The 19,380-nt window shown below is 45.5% G+C and overlaps 1 protein-coding gene and 1 long non-coding RNA gene across 3 annotated transcripts in view; one reads left to right on the forward strand and one right to left on the reverse strand.

Moving 5' to 3' along the window:
* Positions 1-2,558: 2,558 nt before the first annotated feature.
* LOC306650011 overlaps positions 2,559-19,380 on the reverse strand; it is a 31,796-nt gene continuing 14,974 nt past the window's right edge. For both annotated transcript variants that reach the window (XR_013760775.1, XR_013760776.1), the window contains 2 exons: positions 3,268-3,449; positions 2,559-3,089 (listed from right to left, as the gene is read on the reverse strand). This is a non-coding gene — a long non-coding RNA (uncharacterized lncRNA). The remainder of the gene's footprint in view (positions 3,090-3,267; positions 3,450-19,380) is intronic.
* On the forward strand, positions 6,585-7,949 carry LOC306649373 (adenylosuccinate lyase-like). Its single transcript, XM_079120258.1, is given in 3 exon segments — positions 6,585-6,703; positions 6,706-7,563; positions 7,566-7,949. Coding segments are annotated over 3 exon segments (1,305 nt in total). The 5' UTR covers positions 6,585-6,609; the 3' UTR covers positions 7,919-7,949.

Here is a 19,380-nt window from a genome sequence, read left to right on the forward strand (position 1 = left end):
AGACACCTAGTAAAACAGTTAAACCCAAAATATAGCCATTCTTGGGCATTTAAAAGAAACAATATTTAAATGTAACTTAAAATATACACTTGTGTTAACCCACTAGAATAAAGACTGGAAGCTACAAAAGAGAGATTCTTAGGCAAATGTGCCTGAGAACTATCAAGAGAAACTGCCAGAGTCAGAGTTTTTAGTCAATTTAAGGCCTACAGACACAGGTAGGCTTAATCTATGTTTGCTAGTAACAGAAATATAGAGCTCTCTACTAAACACAGGTTATACCAATAAAAGGATATTTTACAGAAATCAGATGACATTAGGTAGCTTAACTATATTTTCTGGGGACATCAATGACATTAAGAATTAATTATTGCATTTACATTCCGGATAACCTGGATGATGTTAAGGTTCCCAAATAAAGACCTTGTCCTCTCCAGCCTTTGTTAGGCCTTATTATGGAAACAATTTCTCAGCTCTTCCACCTCCTGGTGAGGGATTATTGACTTCTGTCTTTTTCATGATATTCATTGACATGTTCCAGATTCTGCAACATTTATTTTGTACTAATCTCATTTCAGTACTCATGTCTTTTTGTTCTTCTCTCATAGAAGCACCCACCCCCAGACAACTTTACAACCTGCTCTTCCCCAACCAGACTTCTACCTTGGGCCCCTTGATTGACCTGATTTTTAAAAGGGAACTCCAAACTGCTTGCTCCATGCTGCCCGCTTCCAGCTCGAAGCAGTCAGAACAGTCATCACCCCCTTTCCCTACAGCAGCAAGGAGTTCCTAAAACTAGAGGGGGGAATGAAGCCAGAATTGGGGACAGGCAGTTAGTGTAGAAATAGGGGATCGGGTCAAATCAAGGAAATGGAGGCCATGAAAGCCATCTGCCTCTGGGACCCTTGATTATTTTACTAATGTTGCTCACCTTCAATCCCCGTATCCTTAATAGATTGATCAATTTCATAAAGGACCGCTTAAACACAATCCAACTTATACTGCTTAGAACGCAATATAGGCCAATACAGAAGACAGAAACTAAATTTTCAACCCAGGATCCATGACTGACTCCCCTAGGTACAAGAGAAAGGGGGAAATGAAAAGAGAGCTGAACCTCGGCCATGACAGGCTGCTTTTAGGGCATGAAAGATTCCAGGCCTAGGTTTCTATCAGGAGCTAACGAGCCAATGCCTAACATTCCAAACCATATATGTCAATATGTTAAGACCTGGGTACCCTAAGCCAATGGAAATGTGCCAAACCACACATGCTGAAAAATCAGCCAATCGTGTACTCTGCTTTGTTCAAATTTCCCGCTCTACTGTGGAGCTCATAAAAATCCCGCTGAATCGACACTCGGGACTCTCAGCCAGTACCTGCTGCATCAGTGAACGCTGTGAGTCTGAGCTTGAGCTTGCAATAAAGACCCTTTTGCTTTTGCATCGGAGATGGCTCCCTGGTGGTCTTTGGGGATTTGTGATCTGGGCACAACAGTATCAGATTTGGCCAGTCAGTCAAACTAGACAAACTTACCTCTGGGTTACAGGATATCATGGAAGTGTGCTGTGTCAGCTTTTTGGTTGCTGTGACCATAAAACCTTACTAGAACAATGTAGAGGGAAAGTTTATTTGGTGCTCAGGATTCAGCGTTCAGTTCATAGATGGCCAACTCCATAGCTCTGAGCCCAAGGTGAGGCAGCACATCATGGTAGAAGGGCATGGTGGAGGAAGACAGCTCAGGACATGTCACTGGAAAGCAGTGAGAGATCCCCTCACCAGGCACAAAATGTAAACCCCAAAGCTACACACCCTCAGTTACTTATTGCCTGCAGTCACACCCTACCTGCCTACATTACCACCCAGTTAATCCCTATCAGTGGATTAATCCACAATTGGGTTAGAATCCTCACTGTCTGATCATCCCACCTCTGAACCTTCCTGCATTGTCTCACACATGAGATTTTGAGGGACACCTCCTATCTAAACCATAACAAGGCACTACATAGCACAAATATTCCTTATAAGAACATGAGAATAATCAAAATCGGGAAGTAGGGATTTCCTCTTTCATAGGAACAAGTATTCTGGAATCCTGAGCTTGTTTTTACCTAAGCAACAACTTTAAGGAATCCAAGAAGTCATCTAAGGCCATCGAGAGTATAAGATGTCCCCTGATCACCCACATTCATTAATCAGGCTCACCAAGAGTGGTACCACATTAAGACGAATAAACAATTAAGCAAATTAACTTTTCAAACAAGCTCAATAGCAATTTGCCAACAGCTTCACACATAAACATCATTAGATTAACCAACGTTTATTTGGGAGCATTTTGTCTTTGGGTGTATGCCCACCTACTCACCCACCCATGCAATAAATCCCTTTCAAACACCTAATGTAGGCTGCGGGTGCCTTATAAATACCTTCCCAAGGTCCTGCAATCTTGATATTATTTCCATTTTATGGATGAGTCACCTAAGCTCCAGTGAGACAAATATATATAAAAATATATATTTTATATATAAAATATATATATTTTTTTTGTACTAGGGATTGAACAACCCAGGGACACAAGGCTATAAAGCCGCATCCCCAGCCCTATTTTGTATTTTATTTAGAGACAGGGTGTCATTGAGTTGCTTAGCACCTCATTTTTGCTGAGGCTATCTTTAAACTCGAGATCCTCCTGCCTCAGCCTCCCGAGCCGCTGGGATCACAGGCATGCGCCACTGCGCCCAGCTAAAAGATAAACATATTTTGTGAGCCAAAAATTGGTAGACACCATTTTATCTCTAGGAACAATGACACCGGGTGCTTGTCATCGGAAAAAATCCAGAATATGTAATATATTCACCAACATCATAGAGAGTTCACTTTCCAAAGGCAAAGGAACTAACACACTTGAATGGAACACAAAGTGTTTTTCACACACTTTGCAGGTAGGCAAAATCGCCGCCAGGTGGAGAAGCAGCTTCTGAGCCACAGCGGGGCGTTCGTTCAGTCAAGGAACACTGAGCACTCCTTGGGGTCAAGCACGAGATGCTAGAGATAGAGAGGTAAGTTGGGAAGACAAAGTCTTTCATTTCCTGAAATGTGGGGGGCAGAGAGGAGGCAATAAAAAAATCCATCAGTATTTTTAAGACAAAGAGAGGAACATGGGCTGCTGATTTCTTTCTAATTTACTTCTCACTTAGGTACCTCAGTCCTGTGCCACGGCCCTCCCAGCTCCACTCCCAACTTCCCTGCCCACAGCGGCCTGCTCACCTGGTCCCATGTTGATAAGGGAATGGAGGTGCTCCTCCCTCCCTGGGCCATTACACTCTTCAGAACCAAAACTTGCCAGGAGCAAGTAATCCCAGCAGCTCAGGAGACTGAGGCAGGAGGATAGAAAGTTCCAAGCCAGCCTCAGCAACTTATGGAGGACCTAAGCAAGTAAGACCCTGCCTCTAAATAAAACACAAAAAAGGGCCAGGGATGTGGCTCCATGGTTAAGCACTCTTGGGTTCAACACCCAGTATCAAATAAATAAATAAATAAATAAATAAAAGAACCAAATCTTACAATGTCCATATACACCACCCCAAATATTGGCAACCTGTCATTCCAAGGGACCCTAAACTACTGGACAGTCACCACCCTAAAGGAATAGAAACCCAACTCAGAGAAAGCCCAAGAGCCTGTCCTTCATGGTTTGAAGAGTTCAGGAAGGGTGTGTGAATATGGCAAATATTTTGTAATGGTTTCTTCCACAAGGTAATGGCATGGGAAGAAATAGTCACGAGGTGGAGGTCCTATCCTGCATTTGCAAAGACTCATGAGCTGTGGGTCTTGCTTGGATCCTGTTTCAAGGACCTTTGATAAAAAGACATTATAAAGTCAATCCAAAAAGTGGTATAAAGACCAAGCATCACATGACATCAAGGAGTTGGTGTTGGTTTTGTTAAGTGTGACCACAGCCGTGGCATATGAAAAGACCCTTCATGTCATCTGGACGTATTTCATGGAGGTGGCTAGTTTTGTGTTTGTGATGTAGGGCTGGAACCCAGGGCCCTGCTCCTGTCAGGCAGACACTGAACCACTGAGCGACACCCCCCAGGCCTCACGTCTCGAGACTGGGGAGTGGAAGCTCCAAATCTCAGTTCTTTTGTTCCAACGAAAGAAAATTTAAAGCCAGAAACCAAAAGCCATGCACGAGAGAACTTTATTATAAGTGAAAGTAAAGTAAGGCTCAAGCAGAGAGCAGTCTCAAGAGAGAGAGTGGGCCCTCTCTGAGCAGAGAAAGACAAAGAAAATAGTGCCACTTCCCCAGTGCATTGCTGTTTTACGGTTGCTCTGGGAACTGGGTCCACCCCGTGTACCTCTCTGGTGTCAGCCTCCTCTCACATCCTCTCTTTTACATGGGGTGGTGGAATTTTTTTTTTTTTTTTTTTTTTTTTCCGGTGCTGGGGATTGACCCCAGGGCCCTGTGCTTGTAAGGCAAGCACTCTACCAACTGAGCTAAATCCCCAGCTCGGGGGGGTGGAATTTTTGACCCTAGTTGGTCCTCTCCAGAACCATCATGGCGGCCACCCTATTCAGGTAACATGGGTACTACGATCAACGGCCAGTCAGAAGCACCTGTGCTACTAAAGAAACCTCCCTTCCAAGATACATGGAGGCACCAGGGACATAACTCCTAGCCTCGGTGGTCCAGTCCCTCAACCCTTCTTTCTTGACACATCTCCCCAATTAGCTCCTTTTATTTCTATTTCTTACTCTCTCGTTCTGTGCATCTGATGATTTCCTCCAGGTTATCTGCTACGAGTTATTCACTCATCTGCCTTGGCAGTGATTTAAAGAGGATTGTAAGAGTGACTTCAAGACAACCCGGGACCTTGCCATGCATTCCGCCGCTCATTACTAGCTCCTACCTAACACTCAGAGATGACAGTGAGGTGTCCAGGGTGAGATATCACACAGAGCAGAATTTGTCTTAAAGTACTGTACTCCCTCCCCACAAAAATGTGAGTGCAGTGTGTACAATGGTAAAAAGCATCACATGTAAAATACTACCCCTCATTAGATCTCCCTGCTGCCACAGAGATCTTCTCTATTAAACTGAATAATAGAATAGCCATGAACCACGTGTGGCTGCTGAGCCCTTGAAACATGGCTAGTGTAACTTGCAAACTGAATTTTAAGCTGTGTTTCATTGTGATTTGAACCGTCCTATGTGGCTGGTGTCCGTCATGTTGAGCTGACAGTTCGATGAGGGCTGAGTGGGGTCATCACACCATTCTCTCTATGATGAAGATTTTTTAAGGAAAAACTGATAAAATGACTTGAAGAAGAGACTGTATTCTAGCCAGACACAGTGGGGCCACACCATCAGATCTAGTTATTCTGGAGGCTGAGGCAGGAAGATTACAAGTTTGAGGCCAGCCTGAGCAACTTAGAGACCCTGTCTCCACATAAAATTAAAAGGGCTGGGGAGGTAGCCCAGTGGTAGAGCGCTTACCTATCATGTGCAAAGCCCTGGTTTGGTCCCTAAAAAAAAAGAGAGAGAGAGACCACATCCTGTCCTGGGGTAACCTTGGCCATGTGATGTGCTGCCTCTCAGTTCCTTCATTTACACATTGATTATTCAACTGCTGCCCTGTCCCTTTGTCCCCCTCACAGTGTGTGAAGCCTTAAAGTCCACATGCTGGCTTCACACCTGGACTTAACTGTGAGGTCCCTGGTCCCCACTGGATATGCACAACAAGAGTGGATAGCTGGCTGGTTCCCCTGTCAGCCAGACTAGCTGCGCTCCACCCAGCCTTCAACCTGACGGGTTCTCATCCTGTGCAAACCTCAGAATTATTCAAACAAGCCAGTCACGTCTTCTTCTAGGAACCAGGGTCAGCTTAACCTCTGTGACCCCAAAAACTGCCCGCTGCCATTCCTGCTTGCTCACTCCATTCCTGAAGGTAACCCCTGAGAGGCCAGCCCTGTGAAACGCCATGTCTCCTCCTTGGAGTGTGAATGTGACTAGTAAGTTGCTGTCAATCCTACCTGTCCATTGTCAAGTGTCACGTATTTGACAATCTCATGGTATTTAGGGTGGGAGATCCTTCCTCACCAATGGGGCATAGAAGGCAATCAGGATTCTCCATCCCATCTAAGAAGGTGTTTCTATAACTACGTGAAATACATCTGCAACTTGAGGGGTGATAAGTATTGCTGTCAGTATTGTCATTTCTCTGCAAATTGAGGAAGAATTCTCAGACTACTGTTGCCAATAGGTGGGTCACTACCTAGCCCATCATTATTACTGACATCTACCTTTTCTTGTGGTTAAATAGAACTATATCATGTATCATGTTCTTTAATTTACATGTTTTTCACTCCACAATAAATCCTAATCATATTTTCACTTCTATTTAATACCTCTCTACAGCTGGGCGCAGTGGTGCACACCTGTAATCCCAGCAGCTCAGGAGGCTGAGGCAGGAGGATTGCAATTTCAAAGCCAGCCTCAGCAACTTAGCAAGGCCCTAAGCAACTCAGCAAGATCCTGCCTCAAAATAAAATATAAAAAGGGTTGGGGCCGCACGTCCGGACCTCTCGCGGTGTCGCTTGTTTGGGATGGCGGCGGGAGGCGACCATGGCGGGCCTGACAGCTACCGCTCCCCACTTGCTTCCCGCTACGCCAGCCCCGAGATGTGCTTCGTGTTTAGCGACAGACATTGGGTTTGCCTATAACAGATGAACAAATCCAGGAGATGAAATCAAACTTGGACAACATCGACTTCAAGATGGCAGCTGAAGAAGAAAAACATTTGCGGCATGATGTGATGGCTCATGTGCATACCTTTGGCTACTGTTGTCCAAAAGCTGCAGGCATTATTCACCTGGGTGCCACCTCCTGCTATGTTGGAGACAACACAGACCTGATTATTCTTAGAAATGCTTTTGACCTGATTTTGCCAAAGCTTGCCAGAGTGATTTCTCGGCTTGCCTGTTTTGCTAAGGAACATGCCAATCTACCCACCTTAGGTTTCACACATTTCCAGCCTGCTCAGCTAACCACCGTTGGAAAACGTTGCTGTCTTTGGATTCAAGATCTTTGCATGGATCTCCACAACTGGAAGCGTGTCCGTGATGACCTGCGCTTTCGTGGAGTAAAGGGCACCACTGGCACTCAAGCTAGCTTCTTGCAGCTCTTTGAGGGAGATCACCAAAAGGTGGAGCAGCTGGACAAGATGGTGACAGAAAAGGCAGGGTTTAAGAGGGCATTTATCATCACAGGGCAGACGTACACACGAAAAGTAGACATCGAGGTGCTGTCTGTGCTGGCTGGCTTGGGGGCATCAGTACACAAGATTTGCACCGACATCCGCCTCCTGGCAAATCTCAAGGAGATGGAGGAGCCCTTTGAAAAACAGCAGATTGGCTCAAGTGCAATGCCATACAAGCGGAACCCCATGCGTTCAGAACGTTGTTGCAGCCTTGCTCATCACCTGATGACCCTTGTCATGGATCCACTGCAGACAGCTTCTGTGCAGTGGTTTGAACGCACACTGGATGATAGTGCCAACCGGTCATTGAACGGCGCATTAGGCAGGAGCGGCCTTTCATGGCTACAGAGAACATTATCATGGCCATGGTCAAAGCTGGGGGTAGCCGCCAGGATTGCCATGAGAAAATTAGAGTACTTTCCCAGCAAGCAGCTGCTGTTGTTAAGCAGGAAGGGGGTGACAATGACCTTATAGAACATATCCAGTCTGATGCCTACTTCAGTCCCATTCACTCCCAGTTGGAGCATTTACTGGATCCTTCTTCTTTCACTGGTCGTGCCCCACAGCAGGTACAGAGATTCTTAGAAGAGGAGGTATATCCCCTGTTAAAACCATATGAAAGTGTGATGAATGTGAAAGCAGAATTATGTCTCTAGAGTTGGAAAAGAATTAAATGAAAAAATCATTAAAAAAAAAAAAAAAAAAAAAAAAAGGGTTGGGGATGTTGCTCAGTGGTGAAGCGCCCCAGAGTTCAATCCTTGGTACCAAAAAATGAAATTCGGACTCTTGTTTATGATTCATTTATGGGAAAACTATGTAATTTTTAGAATTACATTTTAGCTATCATAATCAATAATATGGCAATCCCAACTCCTCTATATACTTTTTGTGGTGTCCGGATTACTTCTGAGAAGGAAAAAGTTAAAACAGCCCCTGTCTCGCTCCTTCCCAGCCAAAGAAGACCTGGGATGAAACCCTCCTCCAACCACTGAAAATGGGTACTTACTAGCAGAAAGAGACCAGGGACTCCCTGACCCTAGAATGCTTTTAGCAGGATGTACTTGGCCTGTCTAGATTACTTACTGTGAGCACACCTAGGGTTTGTGGGGAGTAACTGGCTAGAGGACAGGAAGTTACCACTTAGGCATTTTTGTCTGTGTAATTAGTGGGAGATAAAACTGGAAACCATAAAACCAAAATTGCTTGCTCTGAGGATAATGATTCATACCCATCCTTGGGTATTCATCGATTAATCCAAAACTAACTCAGAGCAATTAGGAGGCTACATCTGACAGATTTGGGCTCTTCTATAAAGGGAGGCAATGTGTGTGCCTACATATGCTTTTAATGTTTAATCATTGGTTAGGCTGAGCATTGGATTCCGTGTATGATTCACAAGTTGAATTTGACAAGTCAACTCTTTGTGCCAACACCATTTTCTGAAGGAAATTTCCCAAAAATGAAACTTGCAAATGTTTTAAAATGAAAGAGAAGTCCTTGAAATCGAAATTGATTTTTTTAAACTGAAAATTTCTGTGCAAGAAAGTAGATCTCATCCATCCTTACCATTCTGATCCAGAGTGTCAAATCACCCTCCCTGCAGAGAGGTTTTCCCTGGCGTCTGACCACAGCACATGCGTGCCACATGTACTTCCCCCACATACCATCACTGTACGCCCAGACACCAACTGCGCTTAGCAGTCCCTTGACCTCTGTGGTCAGTGAAAAACAAAGGCATCTTGTTTTTGCAGTAAAAGCAATGAGACTGTCTGCAGAAAAGAAGTCACGAATCCACCCAAACTAGGATGTCACTGGTGGTGTTGGGGGTGGGTCAGAAGAATCCATCTAGTGTCTCAGCCACTTCCCTGAAGCTACCTTCCCAAAGGATGTGATCCCAGTCACCTGCTGACCACCCATCTCAGTCACCCCTGCCAAACGCCCTTGGAGAAGCCAGACTGGGTAAGAGTGGACGTCTTGGGACAAGTGGAGGATCCCAACTGTAGGTGCAAGGCTACGAGACCACAGCGCCGGGAGCCCTGGATTTGGCCTAGGAGAGCCTTTTCCTCCTTGGGGATGTTCAATTCCTGGTACTTTAGATCAGAACTGAACTTCAGGGCTCACTCCACCAGTATCTCTATTCAGGTCTCCAGTTCATTCTCCCCTTGGCCTTGACTGATATCTGGGGTTCATCTAAAGGTCCTTGGTCTGTGCATCACCTAGTTTTAGCAAAGATCCTGTCAAGTTGGTTTGGCCAGAATCCCCTTTCTACAGAACTGATCAAAGTCCTCTCCCTGGACATCCCATAGGTGATATGGGATCACCCTGGCCTGCCTACAGCAAGAATCCTGTTAGGGCCACTGAGCAAGAACTATCCTACCTTCTTAGTAATTTCCTACTGCTGGCCCCTCTCCCCATGCTCTGCTCCTGAGCTACAAGCTCCCACTCTTCCTTGTTGTATTTGGAATTGACAGCAGCCTCTTTCCGCTACTGCACCCCACCACCACCCTGCCACCACAGTGGCCCCTCGGATGGAGTCTTTCCTGTGGTTCTTTCACAAGTGTCAGACTGTTTCCTTCTGGGGCAGGTCATGTCGAAACTGGATTTAGGGATGAAACCCGATCTCCACCTCTGCAGCTGTAATGGCCTGATTCTCATCTCACAAACGCGAAGAATGAAAGCCATGGTAATGGAGAGTACGATTAGGTTCAGGGGAGCTGTCGCTGAGCAAGGGGAGGCTGGGGGCGGGCATGTCCCAAAGCAGCGGAAACACCTAACGCAGGAAACAGAGGCCGTGCAAAGGACCCTCTCAAGCCCCAAATCTTGGGACCGAGTCAGAAAGGTTTTAGACAGGCCGCTGTGCAGCAGGGGTGAGTTTATTAGAAGGAGTAGGAAAGGGGGAAAGGGGAGACTCTCAAGGGAGAGACTGGGTCCTCTCAGAGAGGAGGGAGACCGCAAGCCCCTCCTGCCCTCCAGTTTCATTGGGGTCCCAGGGAAAATTCCAGAGTCCTGCCCAAGTTTACCTCTGACTTGACTGACAGCCTAGGGGCTGCACAGACACCTCCAAGAGAGGTGGCACTCACAGAGTAGGGGGTTTTTAAGGAAACTGAGTCCCCCAGCTTTTGCCTCCATTCCCAGCCTCCTTAATTAGCTCATTGCCCTCTGAATAGCCTCATCAAGCCTTTCTCCTGAGGGTCTGTAAGTTTTGGCTACCAGGGCTGTTGGGGGTTGTGACACCCTTTCAGTTAAGGGAAGGTCCTGGAGACTTTGTCACAAGAGATAATGAGGACTTGGCCCAGAAACCTTCGTTTTCCTAACTGAGGTTGGGGGAGCACTTAACAACCACCCCCCCCCCTCCGCCACAGGCGCCTATCTGTCAGATAGGGACACCGGGGCTCTCATGGTCCTTCCTTGTCTTTTCCCTGCTCACCCGGTGGCTGACCAGTGTCTACACCCACTCAAGAAACTGTGCGTTTTGGAATGCAGACCCCCAAAAGGAAAGCGGGTGCACTGACAAAACGCAGCAGCAGCACCTGTAATCCCAGCAGAGGGTCACACGGTTGAGGCCAGCCTCTGCAGCGTAGGGTGAGCCTGTCTCAGAAAAATATTCTTCTAAAGAGCTAAGGATGGAGCATCCCTGGGTTCAATCTGCAGGACCACAAAATAAACATCAATAATAAATAAATAGATAGCAGGATGGCTAAAAAAAATACCAACAAATTTACAGTAAGAATGGCATCTGTAGAATCATAATTTGGGGACGAATTCAACAAAAAGTACAGCCCACCTTTTCTCCATTCTCCAACTTGAAGAGAAGTCAGGTTCATTGGTAAGGTCGACATATTCAACCAATGCTTCTCTTTGACATGAATAGGTAGCTTGATTTTCCTAATAACGTGTCAGCGATTTTGAGATATCCCAGACCCGTGAACTTTCAGAAAGTAAATCTAAAGCCAAAGGATTCTTAGGCCTTGGATGAGTCTAATGCGAGGGAAGATGCCATGGAAGGATGTAGTTCCACCTTGCCAGCATCCCTCCTCCTAATGACAACAGGATCCTGATTTCCCCCTTCTCTGTCCCCAAGAGTGAGAACAAAACCCAAGTGTGGCCAACCAAAAAATAGTAACATTAGTCTGAAATTATTTGGTAAAGTCTTGGAAAGGGTGTATGTGGGAAGAGTGTTGCTAGCCCAGAAGGCTAAGGCTAAGGCTAAGGCTAATCGTTTTTTTTCCAAATCGCTTAAGCAACTAGATCCGGCCGAGTCTGAAGCTTCCTGAACACCTTGGTTAGGTTAGCCAGTACCATTTTTATGTGTTTTTAAAATATTAGATGATTGTCACTTGCAATTTTGAATGATGTGACTAAAATGAAGGAATCCTACCATGTCTAATCATGCAGTAAGACCAATCAGTGTCTTTTGGTATTGAACCATGAGAAAGCTCACCTATTTTAAATAAATTAACGAACTTAAATAACTAAGGACCCAAGACCAAAATGTATTTCTGTCAATTAGATGGTCTGCATTTTAAAAGGTTCCTAGAAAGAAAGCAATACTTAACCCAATGGAATGAGTTAATAGTGGTACAATTCCAGAGATTCATCTAACAGAGATTTACTGAGCATCTACCATGTGCCAGATAGTGTGTGTGATACTGGAGTATATATTATGGTTGGGAAGTGTCCCCCGAAGTCCCACATGTTCAAGGATTGATCACCAGCCTGTGTCACTATTGAGAGGTGGAGAAACCTGTAGGAGATAGAGCCAGATGGAAGGAAGTTATATCAAGAGGCTGCCCCTTGAAGGGGTATTGGGACTCCAGCCTCTCTCTCTCTCTGCAACCCCTCCACCCTGTTTCCTGGCTTCCAGGAGGTAAGCAGGCCTCCCCTGCCTCACACTCCCACCAAGATTCACTGTGCCACCAAAGGCCCAGAGCAACAGGGCTAAGCAACCATGGACTGAAACCTCTTCTCTTTATAAACTAATTGTCTAAAGGTATTTGTTACAGTGTCTGAGTCAATCGGCTTTGCATCACTGTGACCAAAATACCTGACAAAAACAACTTAGAGAAGGAAAAATTTATCTGGGCTCATGATTTCAGAGGTTCAGTCGATGATCATCTGAGGTTATTGCTCTGGGACCAAGGTGAAGCAGCACATCATGGCAGAAGGGCCTGGTGGAGGAGCCCTGCCAGAACCAGAGCAACCAGGAAGCAGAAAGAGAGAGAAGAGGACACAGGAAAGATGCATCCAGGAGCATCCAGACCATGAGAGTAATAAAGGCTGACTAATACTGTACACAAGACTTCGCTTCCCTCAAAAAACAGGCAGGCAACTTTGGGGAAAGGATAAGTAGCCAGACAATGATAGGTGCTAAGAGAACGCTGTGAAAACCTTCCTGGACACCTCACCTCTGGGAGAAGGGACCACCCCCTTCCACAGGAGACTTGCTCTAGGTCCCATTATTTCTAGCCCTAGCACAGTGTCTCCCACACGTGGTTGCATTGTGCATACTTACTGAGCACGTGACAGGCCGGTGGGTGACTGGGGCTTTTGTGTCTTTCAGCACTGCCCCCACAGCTCTCTCCAAAGGACTCTACAGGGCACTCATCAGCCAAGCACTGCATGCTCCGCCTGAGAGGGGACCCAAGCCTGCTGGGTTTGTTGACTCTGCTGTGGTCTCTCCTCTGGTTATTAGTGTTCTATTTTCAGACTGGTAGTCTTTCAACTCCCAGCGATTAGTCAGTGTGATTTGCACAGGACAAACAAACAGGGGACTGCGTCACAGCTGAATTCAGGAACTGGCTGTTACAGGGTACAGATCTGAAGGCCCAAGGGTGAAGAATGACCAAGTGTCCCGGCTACTGCTCCCCTTTGAGCAATTCCAAAGAATTGCTGAGAAGGTAAAAGCATCGTCCAGCAGCCCCCTAATTGTTTTTCTCAAAGTTAATGACAAACAGTGAAAAGCCACCTCCATGGGCCAAGATGACCCAGGCATGATTTGACTGGCAGCAGTATCATGTCCAAGAACAAGTCCCATACAGCAAGGGGCATGCTTGCTGGGCATAGCAGCCCCTGCATGTGATCCCAGTGTCTTGGGAGGCTGAGGCAGGAGAAACACGAGCTCGAGGCCAGCCTCAGCAACTTGGCGAGGCCCTAAGCAACTTAGTGAGACCCTTCCTTAAAATAAAAATAGACAGGGTAGGGATGTGGCTCTGTGGAAGAGTGTCCCTGGTTTCAAGCCCCAGTACCAAAAAGTAAAAAAATTAAAAATAAAAAAGGGTAAGTTTGAATATTGTCAAAAAAACAAAGGGGAGACACAGACTTTCAGACAAGAGGTGGAAAAAAAAAAAAAAGAGAAAACCTTCATGTAATTAGTGGGTATGCTCAGGTGTCTAGGTATTTTCTATGTGTATAGTTGTATGCTTACTCATTGTGCCCCAGGCAGGGTTGACTTCCCACTAGGGACAATAAGATGTGATGTTCAAGGCCCATGATACTTTATCATGTTTTTTTGTTTGTTTGTTTGTTTGTTTCAGTGCTAGGAATTGAACCCAGGGCCTTGTGCTTGCAAGGCAATTACTCTACCAACTGAGCTATCTCCCCAGCCCCACTTTATCATGTTTTAATGTTACTTTTGTTTTCAAAACAGAAGAAACACATTAACACAATAATAATGAATAAGGTCTGAGAATGTAGCTCAATGGCAGAGCATTTGCCTAGCACAGTGAGACCCTGGCTTCTATCTTCAGCACTATTACTACTACAATGACTAGTAATAATAATAATAATAAATATCTAACAATGAACCCAGCCTAGCTTTTATTTGCTTTTATGCCAACATAGTTGTAAAATAAGATTTTTTAAAATATTTTTTATGGAAGAAATGTTCCATGGCAGCAAATGTGCCTAAAGATCATTAAAATCCTGGCTCATAGTGTAGTAAATTGTTGAATGAGAGAGTGAATGTAAGTGGGCCCATTCCTATACAATGCAAGACAAGTACTGGATGAACATGAGCCCACTTGGTGGACTTCCTTCAGGGCTGATTTTAAAACTAGGACATGATTCTGAAGGAAAGAGGGAGACATGAAAGGGGGATGATGCATTCAGACTTGGATTTTGGAAAGCTTCCTTTGCTGTTCTGGAAGGAGGGCTGCTTCTGAGGTAGAAGTGAGGGAAGGCACTCTGAGAACAAGGGTTGAACATGATTCCTGACCAGGGGTGCCCAAATATGGCACCCAAACCTCTGCAAGTACTCAGAAAAATTGGGGTGACAAATTTTCATGACATCAGGAAACTTCAAATACAATTAAAAAGATCTTCCCTTTTTGTTTATCTGCCAATGCTCTCATTAAATGAAGGAGAAAGTCTGTTTGGTGATAGTCTTCAAAATCCTCAAACTCTTGCGTGGCATGGTGGTGTACCCCTGTAATCCTCCTAGTTACCTAGGAGGTTGGGTCAGGAGGATCACATATTCAAGGCCAAACTGGAAGGATCACAATTCAAGGGCAACTTAGCCAAACCCTGTCTCGAAATAAAAAATAAAAAGGCTGGGGATATAGCTCAGTGGTAGAGGACCCCTTGGTTCAATTCCTAGTATTGAATAAATAATTTAAAAACAACAAAACAGGATCAATGGCACACACCTTTAATCCTAGCAATTTGGAAGGCTGAAGCAGGAGGATCACAAGTTCTAGATCAGTCTCAGCAATTCAGCAAGACCCGCAGCAACTTAATGAGACCCTGTCTCAAATTTTTAAAAAAGGAATTAACTAGGGATGTAGCTCAGTGGCAAAGAACCCTGGGTTCAATCCCAATACTAATAAATGAATAAAACAAACAAACAAACAAATAAAATCCTCAAATCCTGATTCGTATCCCTTTGTAACAGTAATAACAACACTGAGGTCTTCAGAGACAACTGTATCTGACTGTTATCTGGTAATATTATTACTTGTTTACAAAGTTGTCCTCTAATTAAGGGGAGCAATCCTGGTGTTCCACACGTCATAGTGATATGAAGTTCCTTTCTAAAATATTTTTCTATATACTACAGTCTGCATGTGCATGGCTTGGATTCAACTGCCAACAACAACAAAAAGAAAAAAGTAAAGAAAAGAAAAAGGAAAGAGAGAGAATAAGGGAGGGGAGGGAGAAGGAGAGAATGGAAGAAAGGAAAGAATTATCTAAGCAAACACAAGGGCAAGTCAATTCAAAATAACACCATGAAAATTGAAAAATTAAAATCACGGCAATATTCAAATGGTTGGAGTTCAAAAAACCCTACGTTACTCTTTGTTAAAGGTGTATTGTGAAGGGACAATGGGTTAACAAGGCTGCAGACATTTCTCCCCTGCCATTTGCTGCCGCCATTATTCTGCTATCCCCCCACACACCATTTTACAACCTAGATTGTTAGCCTGCGAACTTCTTCATCAAATTGTTATTAGCCTGCGAAATTCCACTACTTAAGAACAGCTCCCCTGCCATTCTCTCTCCCTCTCTCTCTCTCTCTCCCTCTCTCCCTCTCTCTCTCTCTCTCTCTCTCTCTCTCTCCTCTCCCTCTCTCCCTCTCTCTCTCTCTCTCTCTCTCCCTCTCCCTCTCTCTCTCTCTCTCTCTCTCTCTCCCTCTCCCTCTCCCTCTCTCTCTCTCTCTCCCTCTCTCTTCCCCTCCCTCCCTCCCTCCTGAGCAGACACTCTGCTCCTCCGTTTAATGAACTCTCTCGTGTGAGTTCCCGCGTCCAGAGTGGTCTTCTGGGTGCTTTCGTATTGTCCTGTATCATCTTCTGTTCTTCCTCTCATCAGTTGTTCCAGAACAATTCTTCAGATAGAATTTCCAGCCCTGTAGCAGAAGGCAGGCTTTTCTGGGAGACACATATCACTGACTAAACACTCCAGGAAGAAGGTATGTCCTCGTGCTCCCCCTTCTCCTGCTCTGTAGAAGGATGCCAGGAGGTCTGATCAAGTCAGAATTGTGAAGGGTCTGAGACTTTACCCCACTCCCATACTAACAAGTTAGCCTGGAATAGTTTTATGGATGTGGTAAAAAGACATGAGTCTTCTGAGCCAGAAACAAAAGATAGTTTTATTATTCACAGCAACAGAAGTAGCCTGTTTTGCTTTGTTTTGTTTTGTGTTGGTGTCTCAAGCCCCAATTCCTAAAGAATAACACAAAAAGGCTCAAGTGATACTGCATTCACAGTGGGTTGCAACATGCGACAGGAATCCAGAACTCGGGGAACCTGGATCTTTTATAACAGACAGTAAACAAATCCAGCCTTTGTCCTGGAGGAAGACACCATCTCTATATACAAAGTTGCTTATTATTATTAAACACCTATTAAACATCCTTGAAAAGCCAGAACCTTTCTGAAAAGGCAGCTAATTTCTTGCTTCATAAGATGTGAACAAGAGGCCAGTGGAAAACTGTTTCCCAACCACCAGCAGCTCAGACTTCACTCCGCCTCAATTGCCCTGTAAGTCTGGTCCCTCGTAGGCAAACTGGAGAGTTTATAACCGCAGTTGCATTGTTTCATTATAATAGCAACTTGAGGCAGATATTATCCCCATGCTGTAGATAAAGAAGCTAAGGCTCAGTTAAGTTGAGTACATTGTCTGATATCATCAGAAATGAGAGGGCCAGGATTTAAACCCAGGCTGGTCTGACTTCAGAGAGTTTGTATCCCTTTCTATCCAAATACTCACTATGCAAATGAAGTTAGAGGGAGGGCTGTGCGCACTCGCTACACTCTTCTACCCTCTCCTGCGCTGCATTTGCAAGGACAAGACTGATACAGAAAAAGGGTCTGTCCCTTCCAGCTGGGCTCTGGATCACCATCCCCTGCAGGTCCTGGCTTTTCTCTGGATCAGAAGCAAAGAAAACACCTGGATGGGAGCTGGGTGCCAGGGTGACGATCAGGGGCAGGCAGGGAAGCTGAGGTATGTGGTAGCCTAGGGCCTGAGTGACCTTCAACGTGAGAATGAATGAGGCTGACTCAGTGAGTCATAACCACAAAAGCTTAAATGAGAGAAAGAGGAACAAGATTAACACACAGCATCACCAGCTCACTAAGTGGTGCTTATGATTTTCGTTACCCTGATTATCATTTTCTTTCCCAGACAATATCAGCTCCATTTAGTGGATTAAATTGACATGCTGATAGAACCTGAGTTGACAGAGCAAGCTGGTGAGAGAACAGAGTAGAACCCAGGTCCTCTGCCTCCCACTTCAAGGCCTTCCCCATATGCTGACACCTCTCAGAGAGAGCCCTGAATATGAATTACTGATGGCAGGAGGTGTGTCTGCAAAGCAATGGCAACCACGCATACAGGTGGCTAACAAGTGCACCAACTCTCTCCAGCCCTTCACAGCCCACGGTGGCTGCTCCAGTCAATGCCTATACTCCCAGAATTCTGTACCCAAAAAGAATCTACATCTTCCAGGAAATCTCAGAATCACAAACAACCACCAAGGAGCTGAATGTCATGGCTCCTCCCAACCTGGATCTCCTGCTGCCACCAGCAGCCAGCCTGAGTCCGGGAGGTTGAGTTTTCCAGCCAGTTCCGGAGGAGGGCGCCACGCAGAGCCCACTGTCCGGGTCATCTCTACGGCCCGGCCCAGTCGGCTTAACTCCACCTCTAGTAAAGAGAGGCATCTTGGTTCCCCTGGTTATGCACTAGATGGGAAGGGTTAGCTACGCTTAGGGGGTAGGTTGTCACCTCTCCAAAGAAATCCTTCCTCAATACACATGGATCTGCGTGTGCCGAGGGAGCTGTGTGGGAACCCACGAGCGTCCTCCACTACCCGAGCACCTGGAGCTCGTGTTGCAGAGTAGGAGATGGAATATGACCCAGTATCCAGATCTCCCTCCTTCCTCCCCTCCTGCCCGTGCTCCCTCCCGGAGTACAGCTGTACAGACATGTTTGTGCGCCACACCAAGAATGCAACTTTGCCATGGTGGACACAGATGATCTTCAGGGCAATAAGTCCTGGATTCAGACCCTAATTCTCTTACTTCCAGTTTATCCCCATTTTATGGAAGAGGCCAGAAAGCTCAGGGTAATTAAGCTATGTGCTCCTGGTCACGGAGCTAAGAAGTATCAGGCCCAGTGCCCTAACCCAAGCTGCCGGTGGCCAAACCTTGCACTTAACTGAAACATAATTCTCAAAATGTTTTTTAAAAAGAATGATTCTTCCTTAAATAGATAATATATTTGTGTTTAAATCCCACTTAAACCTATTTGTAAGGGAAGCAAAATAATGACAAGGCCCTTCAAAGGGAAAAAGTGAAACATTGTAAGCATCAAAAAATTAAACAGGGGCTTGGTATAATCCCAGAGACTCAGGAGACTGAGGCAGGAGGCTTGCAAGTTTGAGAACTGCCTCAGCAACTTAGTGAGACACTGTTTCAAAATAAAAAATATAAAGGCCTGGGGATGTGGCTCTGCAGTTAAGTGCACTGGGTTCAATCCCTGATACCAAAAATTAAAATAAACTTTAGGTGGGATGGTTTAGGAAAGTTCTAGCACAACATCATCACATTATTGCCTTATTTCCAGGGTTTACATGGATCTCCATAAAGAGCCTTCACCTCCACATTACCAATGCTGTTACTGCCAATGATGATTTGGCCTGCCTGTCCTATGGTGTTCCTTGGGTCTCCTTTCCCTCTGCTCCCAAGCCTGGTCAGGACCAGGATGTAGAACTCCCTCACCAGGTAATCAAGTCCAACCCTTGGTCAGGAGCCAGGGACACAAGCTTCCTTCCAACTTCAAAGGATGTGACTCATCAGGCAGACACACAGCAGGGGAAACTTATGTACCAGTGCGGAGAGCAGGCTGTGCCCTGCTCAGAGTTACCCCACGACGTACAGACTGTAGTTCTCAGGTGGCGCTTGAGACTGGGTCACTCCATGTCATAAAGCAGCAGTTCACCATTGGCTACTCCATTTGAGTTTAAGTGCTGAGGTGGAATACAGGTAAACCAGCAAACAACAACCATCTGCCTAGCACAACCACAAGGCACAAACTGACAAAAAGTTGATCGTGCAAATAAAAATGACCACCTTCAAACTTGAGGGACATGGAGGCACAGGTGTATTGAACTCACAGTGGAAAACAC

This window comes from Sciurus vulgaris (assembly GCF_902686455.1).
Source record: "Sciurus vulgaris genome assembly, chromosome: 18".
NCBI lineage: Eukaryota > Metazoa > Chordata > Mammalia > Rodentia > Sciuridae > Sciurus > Sciurus vulgaris.